This window comes from Cottoperca gobio, chromosome 9, assembly GCF_900634415.1.
Source record: "Cottoperca gobio chromosome 9, fCotGob3.1, whole genome shotgun sequence".
NCBI classification, from domain to species: Eukaryota; Metazoa; Chordata; class Actinopteri; order Perciformes; family Bovichtidae; genus Cottoperca; species Cottoperca gobio.
Window position 1 is genome coordinate 15,817,408 of NC_041363.1, and position 23,027 is coordinate 15,840,434.

General features: G+C 40.0%; 3 protein-coding genes across 10 annotated transcripts in view; 2 read left to right on the top strand and 1 right to left on the bottom strand.

Annotated features, from left to right (window-relative positions):
* fbxl17 (F-box and leucine-rich repeat protein 17) overlaps window positions 1-6,933 on the bottom strand; it is a 201,253-nt gene extending 194,320 nt beyond the window's left edge. Inside the window, 7 exon segments of the mRNA XM_029440323.1 lie at window positions 2,432-2,563; window positions 2,727-2,984; window positions 3,252-3,374; window positions 3,588-3,971; window positions 4,668-4,733; window positions 4,735-5,177; window positions 6,496-6,933. Of these exon segments, the coding sequence (XP_029296183.1) occupies window positions 2,432-2,563; window positions 2,727-2,984; window positions 3,252-3,374; window positions 3,588-3,971; window positions 4,668-4,733; window positions 4,735-5,157 (1,386 nt within the window). The 5' untranslated portion in view covers window positions 5,158-5,177; window positions 6,496-6,933.
* A 1,360-nt stretch (window positions 6,934-8,293) lies between these two features.
* On the top strand, window positions 8,294-10,507 carry prxl2c (peroxiredoxin like 2C). The gene is made up of 6 exons (XM_029439203.1): window positions 8,294-8,476; window positions 8,788-8,856; window positions 9,006-9,059; window positions 9,134-9,239; window positions 9,421-9,555; window positions 9,672-10,507. Exons 1-6 carry the CDS (start codon window positions 8,294-8,296, stop codon window positions 9,800-9,802), a joined length of 678 nt encoding a protein of 225 aa, XP_029295063.1. The 3' UTR covers window positions 9,803-10,507.
* Window positions 10,508-10,668: 161 nt separating this feature from the next.
* Window positions 10,669-22,992, top strand: cdc14b (cell division cycle 14B). Of its 8 annotated transcripts, none has more exons than XM_029439193.1 (16): window positions 10,678-11,043; window positions 12,172-12,262; window positions 12,943-13,018; window positions 13,393-13,485; window positions 13,588-13,664; window positions 14,280-14,346; window positions 14,430-14,580; window positions 14,673-14,903; window positions 15,077-15,215; window positions 15,616-15,781; window positions 15,909-16,009; window positions 19,981-20,028; window positions 20,109-20,222; window positions 21,047-21,215; window positions 22,107-22,172; window positions 22,304-22,992. In XM_029439193.1, the coding sequence occupies exons 1-15, from the start codon at window positions 10,935-10,937 to the stop codon at window positions 22,128-22,130; spliced, it is 1,656 nt and encodes a 551-aa protein (XP_029295053.1). In that variant the 5' UTR covers window positions 10,678-10,934; the 3' UTR covers window positions 22,131-22,172; window positions 22,304-22,992. The 8 variants fall into 8 exon arrangements, 5 of the variants coding, with proteins under 5 accessions (XP_029295053.1, XP_029295057.1, XP_029295054.1 ...); XM_029439194.1 differs by having other exon boundaries at window positions 10,982-11,043; window positions 20,112-20,222; XM_029439195.1 differs by lacking the exon at window positions 10,678-11,043 and adding an exon at window positions 11,745-12,030.
* The last annotated feature ends 35 nt before the right edge of the window (window positions 22,993-23,027 follow it).

Genomic DNA, 23,027 nt, shown 5'->3' on the forward strand with positions numbered 1-23,027 from the left:
CACCAAACACATCTCCACTCGACTCAAAGTTTCCAAAACCTTCCTCGAAAGTTAACCAACTGCCAAAAAAACATTTATTTTTTTTAAAGAGAGCGACATTAGCAGAGTTACTACAAATAATGTTAGTGCTGGTATTCCTTAAGTCTACACGAGCTTATTCAGAGACGCTTACCCCACCACCAAAACAAAAGCAGTTTAACCATCTTCAGAGCTGCAGATGGTCTTAACACAGAGAAAAGACCCTTCAGCATGGAACTGAAACCACAACCACGACAACAAGGAGAGAGGGAAAGAAAGAAAAAATGTATGCGGGTGTGCACATGACAAAGAAAAAGGCAGAGGGCGAGCAAGACCACACAGAAACATCCTGCTGCAATTCAATTATTCAATTTTGGAGGAGGAGAAAGAGAGGATAGATCACAGTGAGTGAAAGGCTCATCCTCATCTGTGATTGATTAGGAGAGACAGAAACAGGATTCCTTATACCACAAAAGCCAGCAGAGAGGGGAGGGGAGGAGAAGAGAAGAGAAGAGAAGAGAAGAGAAGAGAAGAGAAGAGAAGAGAAGAGAAGAGAAGAGAAGAGAAGAGAAGAGAAGGCACACTAAAAACCAAAAAGCACATCTCAATCCTGGATCAATGCATGTAGAGAACAAGAGAACAGACGTTCCACACACACACAAATGTTCAAGAGTGTTCAACCATTCATTTTTTGCATAAATCTTTGAGGAAAAGCCTTTTTTACACGCTGCTTCAACCCTATTAGTTGGTCTATAAACAGCCGACCCAGAGTGAAATAAGATCCTCAAAGTACAGATGGTTATGTCACCTTTTATATGTTTCATGTGTGATACAATATAGTAATAATTATAACAGTAAAGCTTGTGTAGTCTGACATCCAAGTACAAAAGCAAGATATGAACAAACATCTTTTAGCGTTCATGCATATTTTTGGATATCACAGTGCCAACATATTCAGCCAAACTCATTTTAAGACTGTAATTACCCACAAAGCAACGACATCGGTTTCATTTTCCTGAGAAGGAGGAGGAAGGAACCTTAGTTTTCAAGCTGTCACAGAAAATAAATGGCCTCTGTGGAAATATGAAAAGTAAGTGTTTCTGGGTCGTCTTAATTCCTTCCAAACTTAATGACAATTTTAGGCCAAGCAACCAGAGTGCCTAGACACAGCAATTCCCATATAAGCGCAGCCCATTTCTCTCCACCCTAATGACAGGAAGCTAAAATAACTGCAACGATCTCACGCCTGAAAAATGACTGTCTGAAAAGGATACTGCGGCGCTGAAATGTTATCAGCAGCAATATTAATCTCTCACCTAGTGGTAATCGCTAATTTCATATACTGTTAAGTTGATGAATGGGGTTTTAACAAACTGAGCTATTGTTAACAACTTAAAGCGGACTAATTCATCAAGGTCATAATTACTCATGGACTGCAAAGAAATATTAGCAGGGAAAAGTGCCAGAGCATTAGTGAGAAAAGGAAGATCTAAATAAAAGGGGTGCGAAACAGACAGTCATGCCAAATGACTATTTATGTTCTCTTTCTGTACCATAATTAAACACTAAATGACTAATAAAGTAAAAGACGATATGTGATAATAATGATTTGGAGGAGAGGCGTACAACTCGCCATTATCAACAAGCTGGCAGGCTGTTTTCAGAAATTGGAAAACAGTGACATCTGGTGGTGTTTAAAGTAGTCTGTCACTTTCTACCTGCTGTTTTTATTAAAAGAAATATGATGGGGGGGGACGGGACAAGTGAAAAGGGCAGTTCAGCTGTCTGAAGTCATTTCATGCTCATGATGTATAAACAACTCCAACTGTGATAATGAGTCATGAGTCATTAAACTGATTAAGGCATTAGTCAGCAGACATATGTATGCTTCCACATATACATGTGGGTGGTGTTGATATATATATATATATATATATATATATATATATATATATATATATATATATATATATATATATATATATATATATATATATATATATATATATATATATGAGCATTAATGAGTTGCAGTAGTTGGTAAGAAAATATCATCCCATCATTAGACTGCAATTTTATACACTAAGGACCTCCAAGATCTGATCTGATGATCATAAAACAGCTGATTCTTAAACCAAAGCCAGCAATGCATTTACTGGGAGAGAGCACATCAGGTACAGTTTCAGGCTGTATCAGCGTATGAAACATCACGGTGAGGCTGACAATATTCTTATAACCCAACATCAGTAGTAGTTACATAGCTGAGACGAGTACCTAGGGAGAGTGTTTTTAGATGAATGCACACTTCACATTGCCAGCGGAGACACAGACATGTTGGCTCCTGTATGAGCAGAAACCACGAGGCATGCAGGGAAGAAAAGCACAAATATGTGACAAGACGTGTGGGACTCACCAGTTTGTTCTCTTGCAAGTAGAGTCTCTGCAGTTTAGGGCATCCTCTAGCCAAGGCCACCATGCCTTCATCTGTGATACTGTAACACTGACCCATGTGGATGTCCTTCAGCTCACTGCAGTGCTCTCCCAGCTAAAGGCAAAAAGGACACATTATTGAAATAATAAGGTTGAATACCGGACACCGTCACCTGAATCATTTTATTGGAGTATTACTTCACTTTTTATTTGGGAATAAATCTGGGTATATCACAGACAAGCAAGACATTGAAATTGTTCTGGCTCTAAATGAATACCTTTTTTAGTGCTTCATCTGTTAGTTTGTCCTGGTTGCCCACGTGCACCTTCACCAGCAGAGGGCAGTGTGTAGCCAAGGCCGACAGGGACGTGTCTCCAAGCTGCTTGCAACGATATGCTGTGTACTTCTGCAGGCCTGGACAGTGCGAGGCCAGGGAGGACACACCATGGTCATGAACCCCTCTGCAATCCGAGATGTTAATCTCCATCACATTCTGCCTCCGAGATGCTATTTTCACCAGGAGATCATCGTTTACCTGGTAAAGAGTGAACACAAGGAGATGAAAGTCAGTAGAAACAACAAAACACTTTATGTTAATCATTAAAAAAAGGTTAAGGAGTTATCCATCCAGTTGGCAAGACACTAAGGTCTCTTGTACTATGAGTATTAACTAAATATCTCAAATGTAAAATGTGAAAAACTGAAAAGACAAGTATAAAAGTACTACTCAACTTAAATTAAAGAATCATTTCTAAATACAGTGGAATCTCAGAGAAGAAATGCACGACTCTATGTTACTTACTTGTTGTAGGCCACTGAGGTCGATTTGCTTCCAGAACTGGAAGTCCAAGCAGAGGTCCCGCCAGTACTTACACACCAGAGAGGCACACAGACAGCGCTCCTTCACTGTCAAGTGAGAGAGAACCTGAAGAAGGCAAAAGCAGATATAATACACAAAAGACAAATTCATCCAGCATGCACATTTCCAGCCTAGTAAAAGCCATTCAACAACAGTTCAGATGCTGTGGCTCAGTTGTCAAAGTATTTAGTATTTGAGCATTTTTTATTGTACCAAACCAACGGAAAACATCAGTAAATATAAACAAAACGCCAAAGTATCTCTTTGATGAACTCTGACCTTAAGAAGGATGGAGGAAGGCAGGTGGTTGATACTTGAGTGATCGGCAGCGTCAGAACTTCTCGCCTGGCAGTCGTCATAATGATGCAGGCAGCAGGGGGACGAGTCGGAACTGTGCGGCAAATCAGCATGAAGACCTAACCCACAGCAGCCATCAGCAGGTGAGGAGGAAGAGGAGGAGGCAGAGGAAGAAGAAGAAGCGGAGGAGGAGGGAAGTGGACAGAGGGGAAGGTGGCAGTGGCCAGTTTCAGAGTTCGAGGCAGCCTCTCCCCCACCTCCTCCCACTCCCCCGTTCTCCAGCCCTCCGTCAGGGGCAGCGAAGGCGCAGCGCGGCTGCTTACAAGGGGTGCACCTCTGCACCTCTGAGCACTTCCTCTTACACACCTGCACACAGAGACACACACACAGATCAGCCAGGTGGAACAAGATTTTCTTAATTTGAGTGTAAAGCCTTTAAATACAAGTGCAGTGTTGACGAACCCTACACCTCCCACATTATAAAACAATAAATCAAAACACCACCCTTTACGTTAGATACTCAAAAACAACTAAATAATACAGGTATTTAAAAAATGTTGCTTTGAGTGTGAAGTTTGACTTGACTGATGTAATGTTGTTATTACATCTTGAGAACACAAAAAAACACCGTAATGTTTTGCTATAAAACACTTGTTTTATGACTCGTGTTTAAGCTTTGAGCTGATTCAAATACGTCCTTTTTTTGTTACCGGTACATACTATTATAAACAGTTGGGCTTGTTCAGTTAAGGTATTCGTCAACAAACACATTTTAGTTGATTGATGTGTTTTTAATGGTCATTAGTAACTGCCGGAAATGTTTGTCAGTGGTGTCAAACATCATTTTTCGTCTTTACTAAGATTTTAAGAGATCCTTTCGCATGACAGCATTCATCTGGGAGGAGACAGATTTTCTGGTTAAAATAAATAATCAGTCTAACTCCTATGGGTACTTATTAGTAAACTCTCTTTATCAACCATCACTGGTAAATCATGCCCGTTTAGACCATCTGTATAGATTTTCCAGCTACAACATTTAGTGCTGTTGGTGCAGATTCCTACCATCTCAGGGTAGTCACTGGTGCTGCCAGGTACAGGAACAGGTATGGGCACGGTCACAGACACCCCAGGCAGTTCTGAATAGCGTCGGTGGTTGAATCAGTTTGGCAGGAACAGCTGATAAAAGGCTCCTTCCTTGGCCCTCCCAGATAGCCAGCTCCAGTGGTGACAACAGGAACTTGGAGCAGTCTTCAGGAGATGTGAGTGTTGCGTATCTCTCGGCGAGCTTCGAGGCAGCTGCAGCTCCAATGCCAACTCCACCCACACCAGGCACACTGATTCCTGTGATGCTGTTGTGATGGCACGCACTGCCGTTGACACCGGCCTCTAAATGGTCGCTATCGTCATCAAGACCGTTGCTGTTGCTGTGGACAATGAAGCAGAGCATGCAAGGCAGCTGCAGGAAGCAGTTCCTCTTCTTTTTCTTCCTGTGATGCAACTTACGTGTCTTCTTCTTCAGGCAGTAACCATTTTTCGAGAGAAGATGGCCCATATAGATGATTCAAGGAAACTCTAGAACAGACAGGAGTCAATTCAAGTAAAAGTTTGATGCAGTCTTAACAAACAATCTATATAGAAATATTGGCAAAGTTATGACTTAAGCCAGTAAATATCTATGAAAGGAATACGTAAACAAGATCCAACAAAACATTCGATTAACTTTCAGTACATTACATTATGAACTGAGGTTCAACCCTTCAGTAGAGTGGTACAGAAAAAGAGTCGATTCACAAATCACAAGATACAGTATTTACATTTTCACAATAACACTTTTTTAAAATGTTAATACAACTTGTAGAAGAAAAGACCTGCATAAAGTTCAATATTCTCTGGAATAAAAATATATATAATGTATAAGCAAATACACAGGAAATATGGGAGTATTTATCGCTTTCCTTTTCTATTCTTGAAACAATGCAAAATCTCTTTGTGTTTCCCCATACAGAGTAATTTTGCTGAGCTGAAGGAATAGAATAGATTTGTATACTAAAAACACTGAAGTTTCAGATTGATTTACTTGACTCAGACAACTGAAGTCTCATATTATCTTCAGCTAAACTTCAGAATAAAGACTCTGGATACATTGGAATCATGTGGGAAAGAGATTCTTCACAACCCATTGTGGACAGGAGTAACAATTACAGCAACCAATAACTCTTAATGTACAGAATGACATGCGAGTATATTCAGTTAGACCTGAGAAAATACGATCCTCTCCTTAAAGGACAATCAACATAGATCTATATATAGATAACAGCTGGGAAAATATATGATGCTGAAAATAGACTGATGGTAGCCGTCTTGACACTCTTACCCCTAGAGTGCACAGCGAAGTGCTAGCTTGGCATCACTAGGAAATATTATCAAAAAAAAAGAAGCAGCAAACTATAAAGCTGAGCTGTCGAAACTATTTTACCCGTCTCATTTGTGTTATGAATACATTACTTGTCAAACGTTGATTTCGTTGCCTACGTTAGAGTACTAAATAGCAGATGTGTTATTGACATACTATAGTAAAGCAAGGGAACAGCAACGATGCATCGTCTGGTTGCAGACGAATGAAAGATGTAAACATTGAACAGGTGGTCATTTGTTTAGCACGCACACACACTCATACACACACATTAGTCTTAACGTGACGGCTGTGTTTTGCCTAAAGTCGCGACAGGTTTATGTTTAATATTAACTGCAACTTAACAAGACATTCACACCCTCATTTAGAGGAAAAGACACGGTTCCTGTGCTAGCCCAGTTCAGCTTTCTGACAGGCTAGCTTGCTCCATCACTAGATGCTAACTTAGCTGTAGCCCCAACATGAAACATCTCTCACCACTTCACACGGTGCTCCCACACTCCGGACGGTGGTCGCATAATACTGCTCTGCTGCACAGTCAAGATGAGCGCTGACAAGTCCCGGCAGGAGAGACGCAGAGGCGAGAAAACCTGCTACTGAACTAGCGTAGTGTTTATCCAAACAGTGGCAGCTCTGGCTCTGCTGCTGCAGCTGGAGGACAACACTTCCGCACCGAGAGGGCAGCGGGAAGGAAGCCGACGAGGCCGATTCGTAATTCGTCATGGGGGCTGGATGAACGTGCCTGCTGTAGGGCCTTGTGGGAGAAGTGAAGCCAAAAGTAACTCTGACACAACTATCCCTAGCCCCAGTTTGTGCATGGTCATATTTGTTTTACATTTGCGAGCTTTGTGTTAAAGATTACATCCCTGTCCCAGATGCAATTGCCTATTTGTATCAAGGCTGGGTTACCAACAAGGACATGCTGGCAACTACCTCAGGGCCCCAGCCACCAAAGGCGCCCAGCAGGTTCACTATTTGTAGATATTAGATAAATTGCAAAATTTGGTTGCACAACATAAAACATATTTTTATGTCTCTTGGTTAGGGGCCCTGTGTTAATGTCTATTCGTTATTATAGTATATAGTATATAACTGTATTAATTCATCTGATATTATATTGTATATACTGATTTATATTTATGATTTGTATTGGTTCCTTCATAGACATCCAAAAGGCAATGATGTTGTGTTTTAAAGGTGGATATTCACACACACACACACACACACACACACACACACACACACACACACACACACACACACACACACACACACACACACACACTCATTAAATACTAAATGAATAAAGACTAAAAACACAAAAACAGCAGGTAAAATTATAGCTGGTAGTGCATAATTTAATTTTTTTTAAAGATACATTAAAGTAAAACAAATGCATGTTGCATATTTCTAAATAATTTGAAATTATCTTGGTTTGGGCATTAGACATCAAATGCTTTAACATGCATTACAAACTCGAGTGTGGAGGAAGGGCATCTATTGGAAGATGCTGTTGAGTTGTGAAAAGCAGAATGTTTTTTGGAGCTTGACCCATAATAGGAAATACAAATCAGGATATATTAGCCGTTGTTGCTTCGATTTAAACATTTACTTTTTTCCATTTGTCTCTTGTAAATTCCCCACTTTTATTGAAGTGCAATACTAAATTGGTGGAGTATCTGTTTAATAGTGAAATACTCAAACCTATGCACAACTCAGACAGTGACTATTTTCTTAGCATGTCACACGATACTCAATCAAGTCCATTCAAATATTTTTTGAATATAGCCAAATATCACAAATCACAAATTTGCCTCAAGAGGGAAATTAGCTGTTCAGAATCAGAATCAGAAATCCTTTATTAGTCCCACGACGGGGACATGTACCTTGTTACAGCAAAATAACATATGACGTAAAGTGGCGAGTACACAATAGTTAAATAGAATACATTGTTGTTATTGTTATTAATTGTTACTGTTACGTGTGCACTGATGTCAGTTTCTGTTCTGCATTTAATAAAATAATATATAGTATAATTATGAACTATTATTACTATAATGAATAATTAATATCTACTACATTACTTTGCAATTATTTGCTCTCTCTCTCTCCTCTCTTTCTCTCTCCCTTCTCTCTTTCTCGCTGTCTCTCTCACACACACACACACACACACACACACACACAGTTTATGGGCGTGAATTTGCAGCCACCAGCTCTTCAAGCCTGAACAGCAACTCCCAAAATAGCAACGCGAATTCGGGAAGCACCAGAAAAAATGGCTGAAGCAGTTTCACCAATAACTCGACAAGTAGCTAAAGAAAACCAGGACATTGGGACAGCTCCTATCAAGTATCGTCTTGAAGACGTCGAAGATTGTTTAATTTACGACCGGCATGGAGCCTCTGTTCCCTTCAAGAAATTATATCAAGACAGGAAATCGGTCATAATTTTCGTGCGGGTAGGGGAAAACTTTGTTTGGCTTAACCTTGCTGATGACTCATAGTCTACACTGCCTGAAGTAAAAAAAAATATGAGAGGCTCAAGTTGAAGTACATTGAGCCTCAAAAGGCATCACAGTAGGCAACAGGTGAGCATCAGCCTTGCTGGACAGATGCCCCAACAACTTCCCATGATATGAAGGAACGGAGAGATCATGGGTGAAGACAGAGGGATAAACATTATATAGGTGAAAGATGAGAGTTTTAAAAAGTAAGGTAATATCTCATATTCATCTAGCCTATTGACATATTTTATTTGATGTCCCTGCAGAATTTCTTGTGCTACAGCTGTAAAGAATATGTGGAGGATTTGAGCAAAATACCCGAAGAAGCACTCGAGGTAAGTCCTGCTCCATGACTATGAATCCACTGGAGGCAATTGCATAGCTGACATGCAAATCAGAGTTATTGCCCTAGTGATAGCTTGGTTGGGTATATATCTAAATGATTGATTCTGAAAACTTCACATTTTGATGTATGTTGTTGCAGGATGCTGACATTAGACTGGTTGTGATTGGTCAGTCTGCTCATCATCATATAGAGGTAATTAATTTGGTGATTCTTATGCATAATTTCAGCCTGTCACACATGTTAAATGTAGTTTTTAATCTCTACAGCCATTCTGCTCACTGACGGGGTATCCTTATGAAATATATGTGGACCCAGAGAGGTGCATTTATCAAAAGCTTGGGATGAAGAGAGAAGAGAAATTTACAGACTCAGGTAATTCATGCAGATAAAGCATACTGAAATTAAAATAATGCAATAACAGTACGAGGGCATAACCCCAGCATATTCTGAGATGGTAATTAATAAAGAATTGCATGTGTGTGTGTGTGTGTATGTGTGTGTGTGTGTGTGTGTGTGTGTGTGTGTGTGTGTGTGTGTGTGTTTATTTACATAGCCCACCCTAGTCCCCATGTGAAGTCTGGTATCTTTATGGGACAAGTGAAGAGTATATGGAGGGCCATGACGAGCCCTGCATTTGACTTCCAGGGTGACCTGCATCAACAAGGTGGAGCCATCATTGCAGGACCAGGTAGGCTTCTGTCTCTTTCTGTTTTCTTGTATTTTTTGCTCAATCTTAATTTTCTCTCTGCCTCGACTGTATTATATCTTTCTCTTTTCCTCCCTCACTCTTTCTTCTCTCCGCAGGCTCTCAGGTTCATTTTTCCCATTTTGACATGAACCGCCTGGACCACATGCCTATTAACTGGGTCCTGCAGCTCGCCGGTGTTCAACAGACTCTGGACTTCAGCGATAAGCCAAAGATAGTCCATGTGTAGCCAGCAGCTGGTCTGCTTGAAAGCATGCTTCTTCCCACATCACTGTTTAGGCAACATCATTCTCTGTAACAAATATTTGTGGCCCAGTATTTCTGAGTCTATTGTTTGTTGTCTGGGTAGCTGCTTTGCCAAAATATTGGATAGGTCTGAAACATGAGTGTGAAAGTTAATTATTGACATTGGAAACAGTAGTTTGACAAAAACAGAACCCTTTCTCTCCTAGTAGAGCACACGTCATCCACAATTCTCTCTTCTCTATTTTGGGCCGCTTAACTTTAAGGTCTCCTTACTAGCAATTTCCAGAAATTCCATTCACATATCATGGGCTGATGAAGTTGAAAGCTCTGGAAATGCCAGTAAGTGAGCTGAGCAAAATACATGAAGTTTGGTTAAAAAATGAAAAAGATCTCTGGGAAAAGCTTGTAAGTGGTCATTGAGGTAGGATACAGTAGGCTATGTGGTGTGAAAGCATTAGTGTGGTAAGTGTGTAATATGGATATTCATTCACTACTGTTTAATTTTCTACCTTTTATATCAGAGTTATATTAGTTTGTTATCATGCTTTTAATAAGATGGCTGTGTGGTTATTTATGAACACTTAAAAACAACTGGTGCACTGATGGACTTATTACAGAGTCTTCTTTTTATACTTTCCTCGTGTCCACAGTGATTATTATACTCCAAATAAAGTTTAATTGCAATTTCTTGGCTGCATTTGTCTTGCATCATGCTAACCACGTACTCTCTGTAACACATGGTCATTGCAAAGGTCATATTCAATAGGGATCTATTCAGCACCTATAGAACTACATTCCCCACGTTATCTATACAGCTGCTGCAGATGAACAGTGGAGGGTGGGCGCTGGACATCTAATCCTGATACGTCACATGCAGGAGATTCAGAAAGCAGAAACCTGCCCCTGCTCAAAGACGTCACCACCACGGGAGAGGCTGGAGCAGACAACGAGACCTCGGTTGACACCTTCACACATACACAACAAACACAGTTCCAGATTCTCAGATCATGCCATAATAACACTGCAACAAAACGGGGACAAGCCGCCGCACTGCGAAGCGAAGGAAGTCTGTTGCAGCTGCTCGGGAATGTCCACCGTGCAGCCCTGAAGACAAAATGAAGCGCAAGAGCGAGAGGAGACGAGCTGAGTCGAGGAAAAAGCGCTGTGCAGCTCACAACAGCACAGAGGTGGAGCCTACCTCCGATATTTACACTGAGATAACAGGTAAGACGGCCTGCAGGATGAACCCTGTCAACTCAAAGCTTACTTTGCAAAAATGTCGAGACACGCACAGCAGGCCCCGCATGCACACAATTAAATGACCAGGGTGTGTGGAAAAAGTCTGATTTTTTTTTCAGCTTTTGACCTAATATGGCGACACTCACTGTCTCTACCGGCACTGCACTGGGTTTGCATCGTGCATACTGTGCACAGCATACACAATATCAGCAGTCAGTTTTGCTCTAGTATTTATTTTAGAGCAAAAATAAATGACACCGTAACTTCGCTTTGTCTGCACATTCTTTTTGTATGGACTGGGCATAGAGATGGAGTGGTGTATTAATGTCTTAAATAAAATAGTGTCTGTGTCGTCCAACGTACATTTTCATATATTTCATGGCGTTTTCCTGGTTTTTGTTTTTCATCCTCCTTGCGCAGCTCAAATCTGAGAGAGGGAGGTTCGTCGAAGTGGAAATCACGAATTTGATTGGACTGAGGGATCGCCCCAGCAACCGCTTTGGCCACGTTCCCGTGGCCTATCATGTGTCTTGTGTAGAGAACTTTAAACTGAAACAGGCGTGGCGAGGCACGACTGACAGGACTTTCCTCCAATCACGTAGCGTCCTGGATCTCTCGCAGCCAATAGTGTGCCACGGAACAGCGTAGGGGAGGAGTCGGGGCGAGATAATTTTTTAGCAGAGTGCGCACTTGCACTCGAAACTCTGTTTCCCTCTTCGACTGTTAACTTTTTCGTCCGGGATAGTTACATCCGATTTAAAAACCTTTATTTTATAACGCTAGATATTTTTTAACCTGTCACTTTTTAAAATCTCAACACACAATATCAGTGGAAGTTTTACTCATTATGCGCAAGTCTTCCTCGTAAAGAAAAGCAACCTCGTACGTTTCTCTGCAAAACAAACATGTTCAGAAATGTGGGCAAGATGACCGCGGACGATGTTTCGTCAAGATGCATTGAGTTTATTAAGGGTAAGTTGCTAGAAAATACATTAACGAAGTAGTTGCAGAAAAAGAGTTGAGGGTGAAATGTGAGACGACAGAAGTTTGTATGAATGACAAAAGCAAGTATTTAACTGCCTCTTTATGTTGTCTCCCCCCTCCCCCTTCCAGATCAACTGTATTTCGCCATACTAAAGCAAAAGATCAAGAACACAGCTGAACGACACTGTTTCTGCATAGATGAAGAGCTGTCGTATGAGAAGTAAGTTTCCAGTCTCATTCCTTCTTTGCATTTTGCATATAGATTTACTGCTGGTTGGTGCATCATGTCTGTGGTTTGTCCCTGAACTTTGTACTTCTTACAGTGCAATAAATGAGATTTGAAATGAGCCGACAATGCCTAAACCTTTATGTTATCATTTGAAAATAGATATTCTCCACCGTGAGTTCTGGTGCATAACATATTCAGATTTGTTTTTTGTTTTCTCCAATCTCGATAAAAACCGATTTTATTGGATCTAAGTATTTTGATGTACAGCTTTAAATTAAAGCTAAATTGCCGTTTTTACTGTTAAAACAACTCCAAATAAACTGCATTAAAAAATAAAAGGCTATTAAGACAAATACAGACATCTTTTTTTCAGGGCACACTGTTTAAATGGGTTGTTGTTATTGTTGGCATCAGAAGAGTACCTGACTGACCTTTCAGAGTCATTGTTGTGCTAGTGGTACAAAAATAATTATCTTTGCAACTTTTTGTCCCTTTCTGAATGACCCACTCCAGCATCAAATGCTTCCAAAAATAGTATTTACTCTGTCAGTGTTTATACTGTTTCAATATGATGTAGCTGATTCTATTTTGTGAAACGTCCCCAGAGACCATAGCTGGTTACATAAATAGCCACTCTGACACAATCTTCATCTGCTCCCTCTCTCTTTAAGCTTCTATGCGGACTTTGGTCCCCTTAACCTGGCCATGTTTTATCGCTTCTGTTGCAAGCTGACAAAGAAGCTCAAGGTAAAGTAAACCGTTGCTTTTCATTGTACTTCCTGGGAGAGAGAATGGGAGGCAAAGCCCAGGTCAATCAATATCTATTTATATGTGCAGTACATAGTCAAAAACAAAGTAGGGTTCTGTTCTTTTGCACACCAAGTAGCAATGCATGTCAACTTTTTTAAAGTAAAATATATAGCCCTAATATGATTTGTAAGTAAAAAGTCATTATTTAATTTAAGAGTTGAAAAGTCCTTATCCATGAGGAATTTACTTTTTGTTTGTCCAGTCACTGTAGGTGCCTGTAATGTCTACATTTAATATTATACATTTGTATGTCAAAATAAATACATTATCACGTGTCAGTTCATACTGTTGGTCTGAATGTCTTTGTACAGTCCATTACGCTGTTAAGGAAGAAGATCATATTTTACACCTGTGGAGATCAGAAGAAACAAGCCAACGCTGCCTACCTAATCGGCTCATATGCAGTAAGTGGTGTACAAACACAAATGGTAGATCTAGCTTGTCAAATGATATCAGCATGTAATACAAGAGGAGCTTGCTGATTGGACATTTTGTATTTTTTAAAGGTAATGAATCTAAACATGATGCCAGAGGATGCCTACAGTCTGCTGGTGTCAAGGAATTCAACATATATTCCATTCAGGTAACAAGTCATTGTTACCGTACTGTATTTATTTCAACGTTTAACTTGGGTTCTCAAGCAGCTAGTAATGACTGCAGCTTGGGCTGCATGGTTATTTGGTTTTTAGTATCACATTGTCATTTGCAATAAAACAAGATTCAAATCAAAGATCCCCAGAGAGTTTAGCCTGGCTTTAGATATATTTCTGCTTTGGATGCAGGCTGCCCAGTGAATGACAAACTACAATCGTTCTCAAGCAAACAAAAACAAGTTTAACAAGCATCACTAATGGATTTTGCATCCATCTTAAAAAAATGATATTAAAAAGCAGCATCTGCTTCTTGGAAATTTAGTTACTTTTAAAATATTGCAGATAGTTTCATGTATTATATGACTTAACTGCAACACGAGAAAAGGTTGAAAGATCACCAGACTTAGAGAGTAGCTCAGTTAATAGTTCTGTGACTATAATGGTGAAATAAAATGAAAGTGTTTTAAGAGATGATACAGAACAAGCCATTAGAATAGCAGGATATGTCCGATAGCACTTCTTATCCTTGCTAGATCATATTTAAAGGGAAATTAAGATCCTAAGTGTGTTGCGCTGATAAAGACTCAGTATATTTTATGTTTCAGAGATGCTTCATTTGGAACCTGCATGTACAATCTGAACATCCTTGATTGCCTTCGTGGTGTTCACAAGGTACATCTTTTTAATATTTATTTACCTTCTCTCTTGCTGTGTCATGCTCACAAGAAATTAACTTCCTCTCAACCATCTACCAGGCTCTGCAGTACGGCTGGCTGGACTTCTCCAACTTTGATGTGGAAGAATATGAGCACTATGAGAGAGCAGAAAATGGAGACCTAAACTGGATAATTCCAGGAAAGTTCCTCGCGTTCAGCGGGCCTCATCCAAAGAGCAAAATAGAAAATGGTAAGTGAAATGTACTTTTTTGAAAAACTACTCCTTTCCTCATTTTGATGCCTCCGAAACTTACTCAAAAAAATGTTTCCCTCTTACCTCAGGGTACCCTTTGCATGCTCCTGAGGCCTACATCCCATACTTCAGAAATCATAACATCACCACTATCATCAGACTCAACAAGAAGATGTATGATGCCAGGCGTTTCACAGAATCTGGCTTTGAGCACCACGATCTGTTCTTTGTGGATGGGAGTACACCGACCGACGCTATCGTCAGGAAGTTCCTCAACATCTGTGAGAACGCAGAAGGAGCCATTGCTGTCCACTGCAAAGGTCAGATTTCTAACCCACATTCACACCGCAAGAAATGCTGTTGATGGGTCAAACTATTGTGGCTGACTGTAGTTGGTGAGAGAGACTTGTATGCTGTTACTCTTGTAGCTGGCAGACTGCTCAGGATCCTGTTTATTGCGCAATTTAATACCGTCCCTCTTTTTCATTTTTAGCTGGTCTGGGCAGGACCGGCACTCTGATTGGCTGTTATATGATGAAACATTACTGCCTGAGTGCTGCAGAGGCCATTGCCTGGATACGGATCTGCCGACCAGGGTCCATCATTGGGCCTCAGCAGAACTTTGTTGAAGAGTAAGTGTTCACCAAAGTAGCATTTTCAAAATGTCACTAATTTCGACTATTGAAGTATTTCCCCCTCATGTTGAATCTCCATGACTAAATAATCAACAATCACTCTTGATTGTTGCTGTTTAAGTTCGGTATATAACATCCGTAGATATTATTTATCAAGAGTTTCAGAAACTCAGCGGCTCTGCTTCTTCAGGACTGTGTAGGTGGGGAGTTAAATTAAACTGTTTATGTTCATTTTGATTGATGTACGGAAATATGCCATTTTTCCAACTGAGCCACGCCCACTTCAAACCAGTGGGAATCTGCTGAGAAATCTTCATAATGCTGATGATGATGAGGGTGGTGGTTTGGCAAGAAGAGTGAGTTAATTTTGTCAGTTTGTTGACATTTTGTACAACAGTAAGCAGAACAGTCTGTGGGCAGAGGGGGATGTTTTCCGGGGGAAGATGCTGAACGAACAAGAGAATGGCAAGACGGCTGTGACCAGGATCCTGTCTGGTGTGGACGACATAACCATCAACGGGAGCAACAAGAACAGGGCATCCAAGAAGGAAGAAATGGACCTGGTGAGTTTTTTAAAAATGGCACTCTTTCCTGTGCTTAAAGTACCTCCGTGAGCATAAAAAAACAAATTGTAATGAACCACAAGGACACAACACTTTGTCTGTTCATAGCTTATTCTTTGTTTTACAGTATAATGATGATGAGGAGGAGAGAAATGGCCTCACACAGGGTGATAAACTGCGAGCCCTAAAGAGCAAGAGGCAGGCCAGATCGTCCTCAGGTTCACTATCGTAAGTATCCAGGTAGCCTCCAAGTCTCATCACGCATCACGCCAACGTGTAGTCGTACTGTAAAATGAGCAACGCCTTCCCTTGTCAGTCTCTTGGATCATAACCTGTTTACAGTAGTGTTTTTCAAATTAAAAGTAGCTTTGATTTGAAAACAATGGATTTCTTAATGACCAGGGAGGGACCTTGTAGGATTTTCTGTTGTATGTCATTTATTATTGCTTGTTTTTCAGGGCAGCCGGCTGACCTTTTTGTGTCAGGTTTTAGGCATGGCTAATCTGTGAGGACTGCTCTCCCTTACAGCTACCATGGCAATCTTATCCTTGTATTGTAATTTATCTATACGCTAAGGAACCAGGCAATCGCCCTGTAATATTTCAATGACTCTGTTTTTGTGTCCTCTTCCGGTTCTTTTCAATAAATGTCATCACGTTCAGATCAATATAAATCATCCCATTTTCATGTATAATCCGTAAATGATGAGGATGAACAATAAATCAAGGAAGAAGTCGGTGAAATGTTAAGAGGCAGAGCGAGTGACAGAGTTGATTGGAGTTATCTGATACACAATCTGTTGAGGTCTGGATTTTGAGAGGCATAAAAGATGTGGTATTTGAAGATGTAATATGAGTTAGTTTTACTGCAGGATTAGTAAATAAATACATTTTACAAACACTAGTACAAGAATGTAAATTGTTAAGGACTACAATGTCCATAGCAATCCATGCCAAAGCTCCGCACTTGAAAATGATCTCATCGGTATTTTACATCCATTATGTTGCATTATGGAACAGATCTCGAGAAAGAGAAACATTAAATGGAATTAAAAGGAACCACACATTTAGTGGCCATTAAAAGTATTTGTGACATGTTGTTGCAAACTTGGTCATTTGGGTTCCTAGTATATTTTTGTGAGGAACAAGCACAAGATTAAAGCTGGACAACTGTAACGTGAGCTCTATGGAAGCATTGTGTTCCAACAGCAGAGGCTGAAGCTGAAGTTGCTCCCTTTGTTCCCTATCTAAATGAATTCCACATCATTTGTGCCCATGTAAATCAAGTCGTTGAAGGTTGGGTGTCAGCATGGCTGAGGATGGTTGACTGGCCTCTGCCAATGTACCCATATGGCTTTGGCTTTTGTTGTCCCATGTCAGGCAGGTGGTAGTGTTCTGCTGCAGCCTCATGGGCACGGTGTGGCCGATGTGTTGCCTGCCGTTCAAAAGATAGCTGAGAGAGGCAGAGAGAAAGAGAGTGGGGGAGAGGAAAAACAGAGAGAGGATGTGAGGTTTTGTATGATGGAGGTAAGTTCACATCACTTCCTTTTTTAGCTGACATCCTCTTCCTGTAGAAATGGTTGCTATGCCAGTGTATGGTATGGCTGATTTTGAAGTTGTTCTTTTTTCTTTTCTTTTTTCTGTCTTTCTTTGGATGACTATGGTGTGAAGTAGATATGTTCATAGTGGACGCATTACAATTATTACACGCCTTTTCATTATCTGCCTGTCATGGACACACTGAGCTGATCTGCTTTGATACCAAGGCTTATCCGAGATATCCTCTGAGTTACAGTAAAGCTTTTAAGTTGAGCCTGCTGTGCTTGTTAACAATGGCACCAATTATTCAACTAATCCCGGTTTCACGTAATATCTGGATTAGTTGATATGTTTTAGTGCTTGGCTTGCACTACTGACTTGGCACAACCTCAAGAAAAAATGTTAGGAAGGGAAACTTGGTCCTCGTTCTGATCTGCAGTAGGTACTTCTTTATTGTTTGGTAAATTGCCTAACTTGCCTGCTCATCCATTTAAACTGTAGTTGTTTTTAGGAAATTGCCAGGAGTGCTTTGGTGTTAGAATGATCTTAGTCTGGGTTATTTTTACGAGTTTAATTAGTAGCTTTAAACAGCATCGTTGGGATGGTAAATTACTCCTGATCCTCATTCTAGTACACGGGATTATAAAACCTCACATGTGAGTTTCTGAGGAGGTAGTGGGATGAAGAAAATGGGTTTTTATCAGTTCTCAGGAGGAAGTTGAGGCAAAAGGGAGATTTGTTCGCACGAGCCATATGCCTTATCAGTGTATGTGTTGCCACACAAATGTCTAACTTCCAGCTGAACTTCACCATCTGGCTCCACTGTTTGTTTTATTATGTAATACTGAAGTGCATGTTCTATTCCAGTGACGATTAGAACGGCGATTTTATGAAAGCGTTTTTTTTTCTGCCTTTTCATGCATGGCAACAGGCATGAAATCTTTGGACATGCACGCATGAACATGCCTCAGTGTTCGATCTATGTTTGTGTCTAACATGTAACTAATGTTGGGCCGGGTTCATTGTCAATTGCCTGTTGTTTTTCCATTGCTTTTGTGACTGGATCAGTGTGTACATACCATCCGAGCTTTGGGTACTCCTTCAGGTCTCTGTCTGTCAGCTTCTTTTTAAATGCTCCGTTTTTCTGGAACACAATTTGATAATGGACGATTAAATATTTTACCATTTTTAGACATGTTCTCATGAACAAAGTATTAGAGCTCGACCGATATATTGGCAGGCTGTTATCAAAGTATCTACCATCTAAGTATATTTGGCATAACTTTCTGTCTAAGTGATTTATAGGCTGCAACTTTAATTTATATTTATCTAAATCATTTCTATTTGTTTGATCCTTTTTTCTTTTCTTTTTTTAAATGTATATACCATAATAAATATTGTACTTAATTCATTCATTTATTTATAGTTTATTACAAAACTTACATTTACTGTTAGTGTCAACTGTAAAATAGCATTCTATACTATATACTTATCATACAATTTTAAATAACTAAATTAAACTAGGTGTCCAAAATGTTTTTTAAAAAAAAGAAAAGAAACTAATCCTATATTATTAGCACTTTTTCTCAAAAATCGGCATCTACTTCAAAATTCCCACATCGGTCGTGTTCTAAGGTTAAAACAAACTGCTAACGCATCAGAGCAAGTGAGGAACAAAAACTTGCTGACTGGCACTGTTGGATGCAAGGCTCTTTGAAAGGTATTCCATGTGATCCAGTCCCAGTGGAAAAGCAGAACATCAGAGGCTTTGTGTCCTGCCCGGACGTCTCTTGTCTCTCCTTCCTTTTTATTTTCCCTTTTTTTTCGTTTGCTCTTGTTGTTGGATTTGTCCTCCTTTCAGATGGCTGGTAGCCATGCTGCTCTCCTCCCTGTGTAGCCTTGCCCTGTGGTGGATTGTGTATGGCTTCCCTTCTTCCATCCTGCATTTCTGTATAGACGGGTTAGGATTTCAATGAGTTCTACTGCCCGTCAGCCCCCAAAAAACCTGTCCTGCCCCCCTTCTGGAGCTCTAACTGAGAATGCTGTAAGTGAGCCCCCAGTCTTTATTTTTTTTAAATTCCCAACCCAAATCTGAAATTTGTTCAAATTTATCCTCTTGTTACTTTATTCTTTCTGCACAGTAAACTTAAAGCTGATGAGCAGAGCCAGTTAAAAAAAAATCTAAAATATCAGAGGCTCCTGTCTTGTCATTGTGACCATTTCCTGTACATAATGATGTCATCCTACTGTTTCCATCATCCTGTCATTTTTAAACATCATGCTTTGCTGGTTATTGTGTTGACTGGAGTACCAACTGTTAAACTGTAACACTGCCAGACAGTTGAGCTTTCTTGATGAAAATGATTACTTTGTGAAAAGGCAAATCCAGTCCCTCTTAAGTTGTTTAGTGCCACCCCCTGGCTCTTTCTGGTACGACTGGGCTTTACTAATCCTACGTGGCTGCTCGGGCTGCAATAATGATCTGTGCACAAGTCTAACACTATCAAGATTTTTTTTTTTAAACCTTCTTGCTCATCTCCATAGTCTTTTTTTTTTTTACTCCTCTGCCTCCACTCTGTCCTGTCACCGTTCCTCAAAGAGCTCTCAAAAAAAGAACGTTTAATCAACATTTTTACTATTATTTTACTTGTGTTTTCACAGACAAGAAGAGAATAAGATTCACACCAGGTCATCATCACAATCCCTAAGGTAAAGTTTGTGTCCACGCTACATGGGCTCTGACATACAACATGACTGAGACTCATTAATGACATTCGTCTCCTCTGCAGCAGGGTCATATTGCAGGCCAGTGTTCAGGGCGTCAACCCCTTGGCTCTGTCCGACCATTCGGACAGCAGGAAGAGGACCAGAACCTCACTGCCAGCCAACGCAGTAGGAGGAAGGTCAGTGGCTGGATTTGACTCTTATTTATGCAATGATAGACCAGATGTATAATCCGGCAGAGCAGTGCAAGAAATGACAGCCAGATGGATATCAGATGCCTTTTGTGTCTTTACTTAAAGGCAATTAAAATGAGGAGACCTAATGATTTGATGCATGAGATCAGTGGCACCCTTTAACCTTCTCTATGAGATTAATGACCTTTCTTAGTAAATAAAGTAACATGATTTAATTTAGAATGTACATGTTGTACAAATTCAATATTTCATCAACATCTGAATCACTTTCTGCACTCGCGCCAGAAACTTTTTCCAAATTATTATAATAAATCTAGAAATTGTATATTTTAGATAATCTAACCATTGGAACCGGGTTAGAACAGTGTTTTGAATGTTTGTTAGATTTATCTTGGACATTTCAGCTGTGTCTCACTTAGTCTTCATCAATAAATGGAGTTTGCTCAGTTGTCACGGAGGTGGCTGAGGTGTCATGTGACCCGAGTGTGGAACTTTGGTCACGTGATAACAAGTAGTCGTATTAAAAGGAGGGAAGTTGTAACTATAATAACTGAGATGCGGTCAATCATGAGCTCAGATTATTTTGTCAAATCTAACAGAATGAACCAATTATCAAGCCCGAGACTTTAAATGTTGCATATTACCCATTGATTTAATTACCCAGGATTGTGCTGTGTTAATATTTAATGCTTTAAATTCTGTTTTGATGTTTTATGTGAAGTCGACACACAGTTGAAAAGCAACCAAGAGGCTATAGCCACTCGTGGGCCCTTGTGGAGTAAATTAACAGCTTCCCTTCTCTCTGCCAGCTCCCTGTGCCACACCAGACTGGTCAGGTCCCTAGGCAACTTGAATGTAGTGGCTGGCGACAGGGACCCAATGGGTTGGGAGCCATGTGGCAGCCATAGAGACACAGCCAGTGCCACAGCCAACACAGGCACTCTCATCAACTTAAACATGGCACAGGTCCACCTGCAGGCAAGCTCTCTCAAACCCACTCTGGGCCACAAACAGAAACTCATTTTTTGATGTTCAGTTTTCTGTCCTCTATGCTGTCCAAACAGGGAAAGTCGTATGCAAATAGTTTCTCCCCAGTTTTGGCAGCCATAGGATGATCAGATTTCTGTTAAAGATCCTTTCACTGGTGCCTGTGTAAATCCAGAGGCTCAGCACTCTCTCTCTTCCTCCTCTTACTGCTCATAATAACTTAATGTACTCGGGCTGCGATGCATCAACAGTGATTACATGGTTTTAAACCAAATCAAAGTTGTGGTTTATCTACAAATGATTTTTAATCCAATGTTTTATGTAGTTAGATCAAAATGGTTAAAAGTGACATCTTGATTGACTCGTGCTCATTTCTGAAAGTTGAGATTTGGAGTTTTTCATATGTATTGCTATTTTCCAGTTTAATACTTAAGTACTGTAACTGTTCTATTAGTTTTAAGATGTATTCTTGCTAGAGTTACATCTTTCATCCAACATGCTTAATTTCAATTATAGTTAACTAAACTGGTTTATACCATGATGGTGCAACCCAGTCGGTTCTTCTTTACTCAGCTGTTGCACTAACTTTATGTTCAGCCTGACATTGCGCAGGTCTTAACATTTAGTAAATCTGACCCTGCGTATGTACCACTGTCAGGTTGCCAAATGAAACTCCACCTGCTGCTTCTTTCAAAAGCTTTCCTTGCATGTTCACTGAGAACAGCAGGTTTCCTACTATGACTGGCTATAGCTTCTCTGGACTCTGCTGCTCAGTGCGTCTTCTGCCTCTGGCCTGTTATGCCCTCTCCTGTATTCATGTTTGCTGTTGATAATCTTTGATGTTTATCTTTATTATTTCTTCCTCTTTGTTACACACAACAGGCACACTGTCTCCAGAGGACGTAAAGCTCGTAGTTCTTTGCAATCTATTCGATTTTCCAGGCTATGGTATCTATCTCTTCAATTTCTGATCAGTGTACATTTTTTAAATTGAATCAATGAAATAAATGTCGACAGATTTAATTGAAACTTATCAATTAAATCTGTCCCTCTAACGCTGACATTTGTTTTTGTTATAGTCATTCCATACCCAAAGCTAGAGCGCCTCTACTTCGGTGAGCCGGCAGATCTGGGAATCCAAGTTCTATACAGCTGTACCATTGATTGAGGAAAAAGGTTGGACCACACTTTAGCCAACTTGATGCGACATGTAAATCATTTTATAGATTTGTTTTATTACAAGTTATTTTACCCGTAATGCACTTTTGGTTTTATATTTTTAACAAAGCATCATGAAACACATTTTTAATCATTGCCTGGTTGTTCCTACTTATTGACGCATGCTGTAGCAAACTGTCATGTGAATTTAAGAAATATCCTCAAATGAGCACTGTGCAGCAAATATTCTGGTTTATGATGAGATTCACATTTAAGATTTGGCCAGGAGTTTGACAACCTGCTCTTGGCCCCTTCATGACACAAGGCTGTTTGCCTTGCATGTAGTTTAAACAATACTGTGCTCATCTGTACCTCCATTCAATATCTGGCTCACCATTTACCTACTGTATTTCAAGACTGTAAATATGTCAACATTTGATATACTCAGTTTGTATTTTTTAAATATTTTGTACTATGTCATGCTGGTCCTAACTGGGCTTTGTCCAACTCATGTTCATTGAAGCACAGAATCAGATTTTTACATATCTGGCTTTTAGTCTTTGTACAATGTGCTTAATATACCAAGATGAAATAAACAGTTTCAAGTTGACAGTTCAAGTGTTTTTAACTAAACCATTGGTATTT

Bases quoted from the DNA above. Each gene is read 5' to 3' on its own strand.
- prxl2c (XM_029439203.1), top strand. From the start codon at position 8,294: ATGGCTGAAGCAGTTTCACCAATAACTCGACAAGTAGCTAAAGAAAAC. The intron at 8,857-9,005 runs GTAAGTCCTGCT...ATGTTGTTGCAG, and splicing joins TACCCGAAGAAGCACTCGAG to GATGCTGACATTAGACTGGT. The intron at 9,060-9,133 runs GTAATTAATTTG...TAATCTCTACAG, and splicing joins CTGCTCATCATCATATAGAG to CCATTCTGCTCACTGACGGG.
- cdc14b (XM_029439193.1), top strand. From the start codon at position 10,935: ATGAAGCGCAAGAGCGAGAGGAGACGAGCTGAGTCGAGGAAAAAGCGC. The intron at 15,216-15,615 runs GTAAGTGTTCAC...TTTGTACAACAG, and splicing joins CAGCAGAACTTTGTTGAAGA to TAAGCAGAACAGTCTGTGGG. The intron at 16,010-19,980 runs GTAAGTATCCAG...GTGTTTTCACAG, and splicing joins TCGTCCTCAGGTTCACTATC to ACAAGAAGAGAATAAGATTC.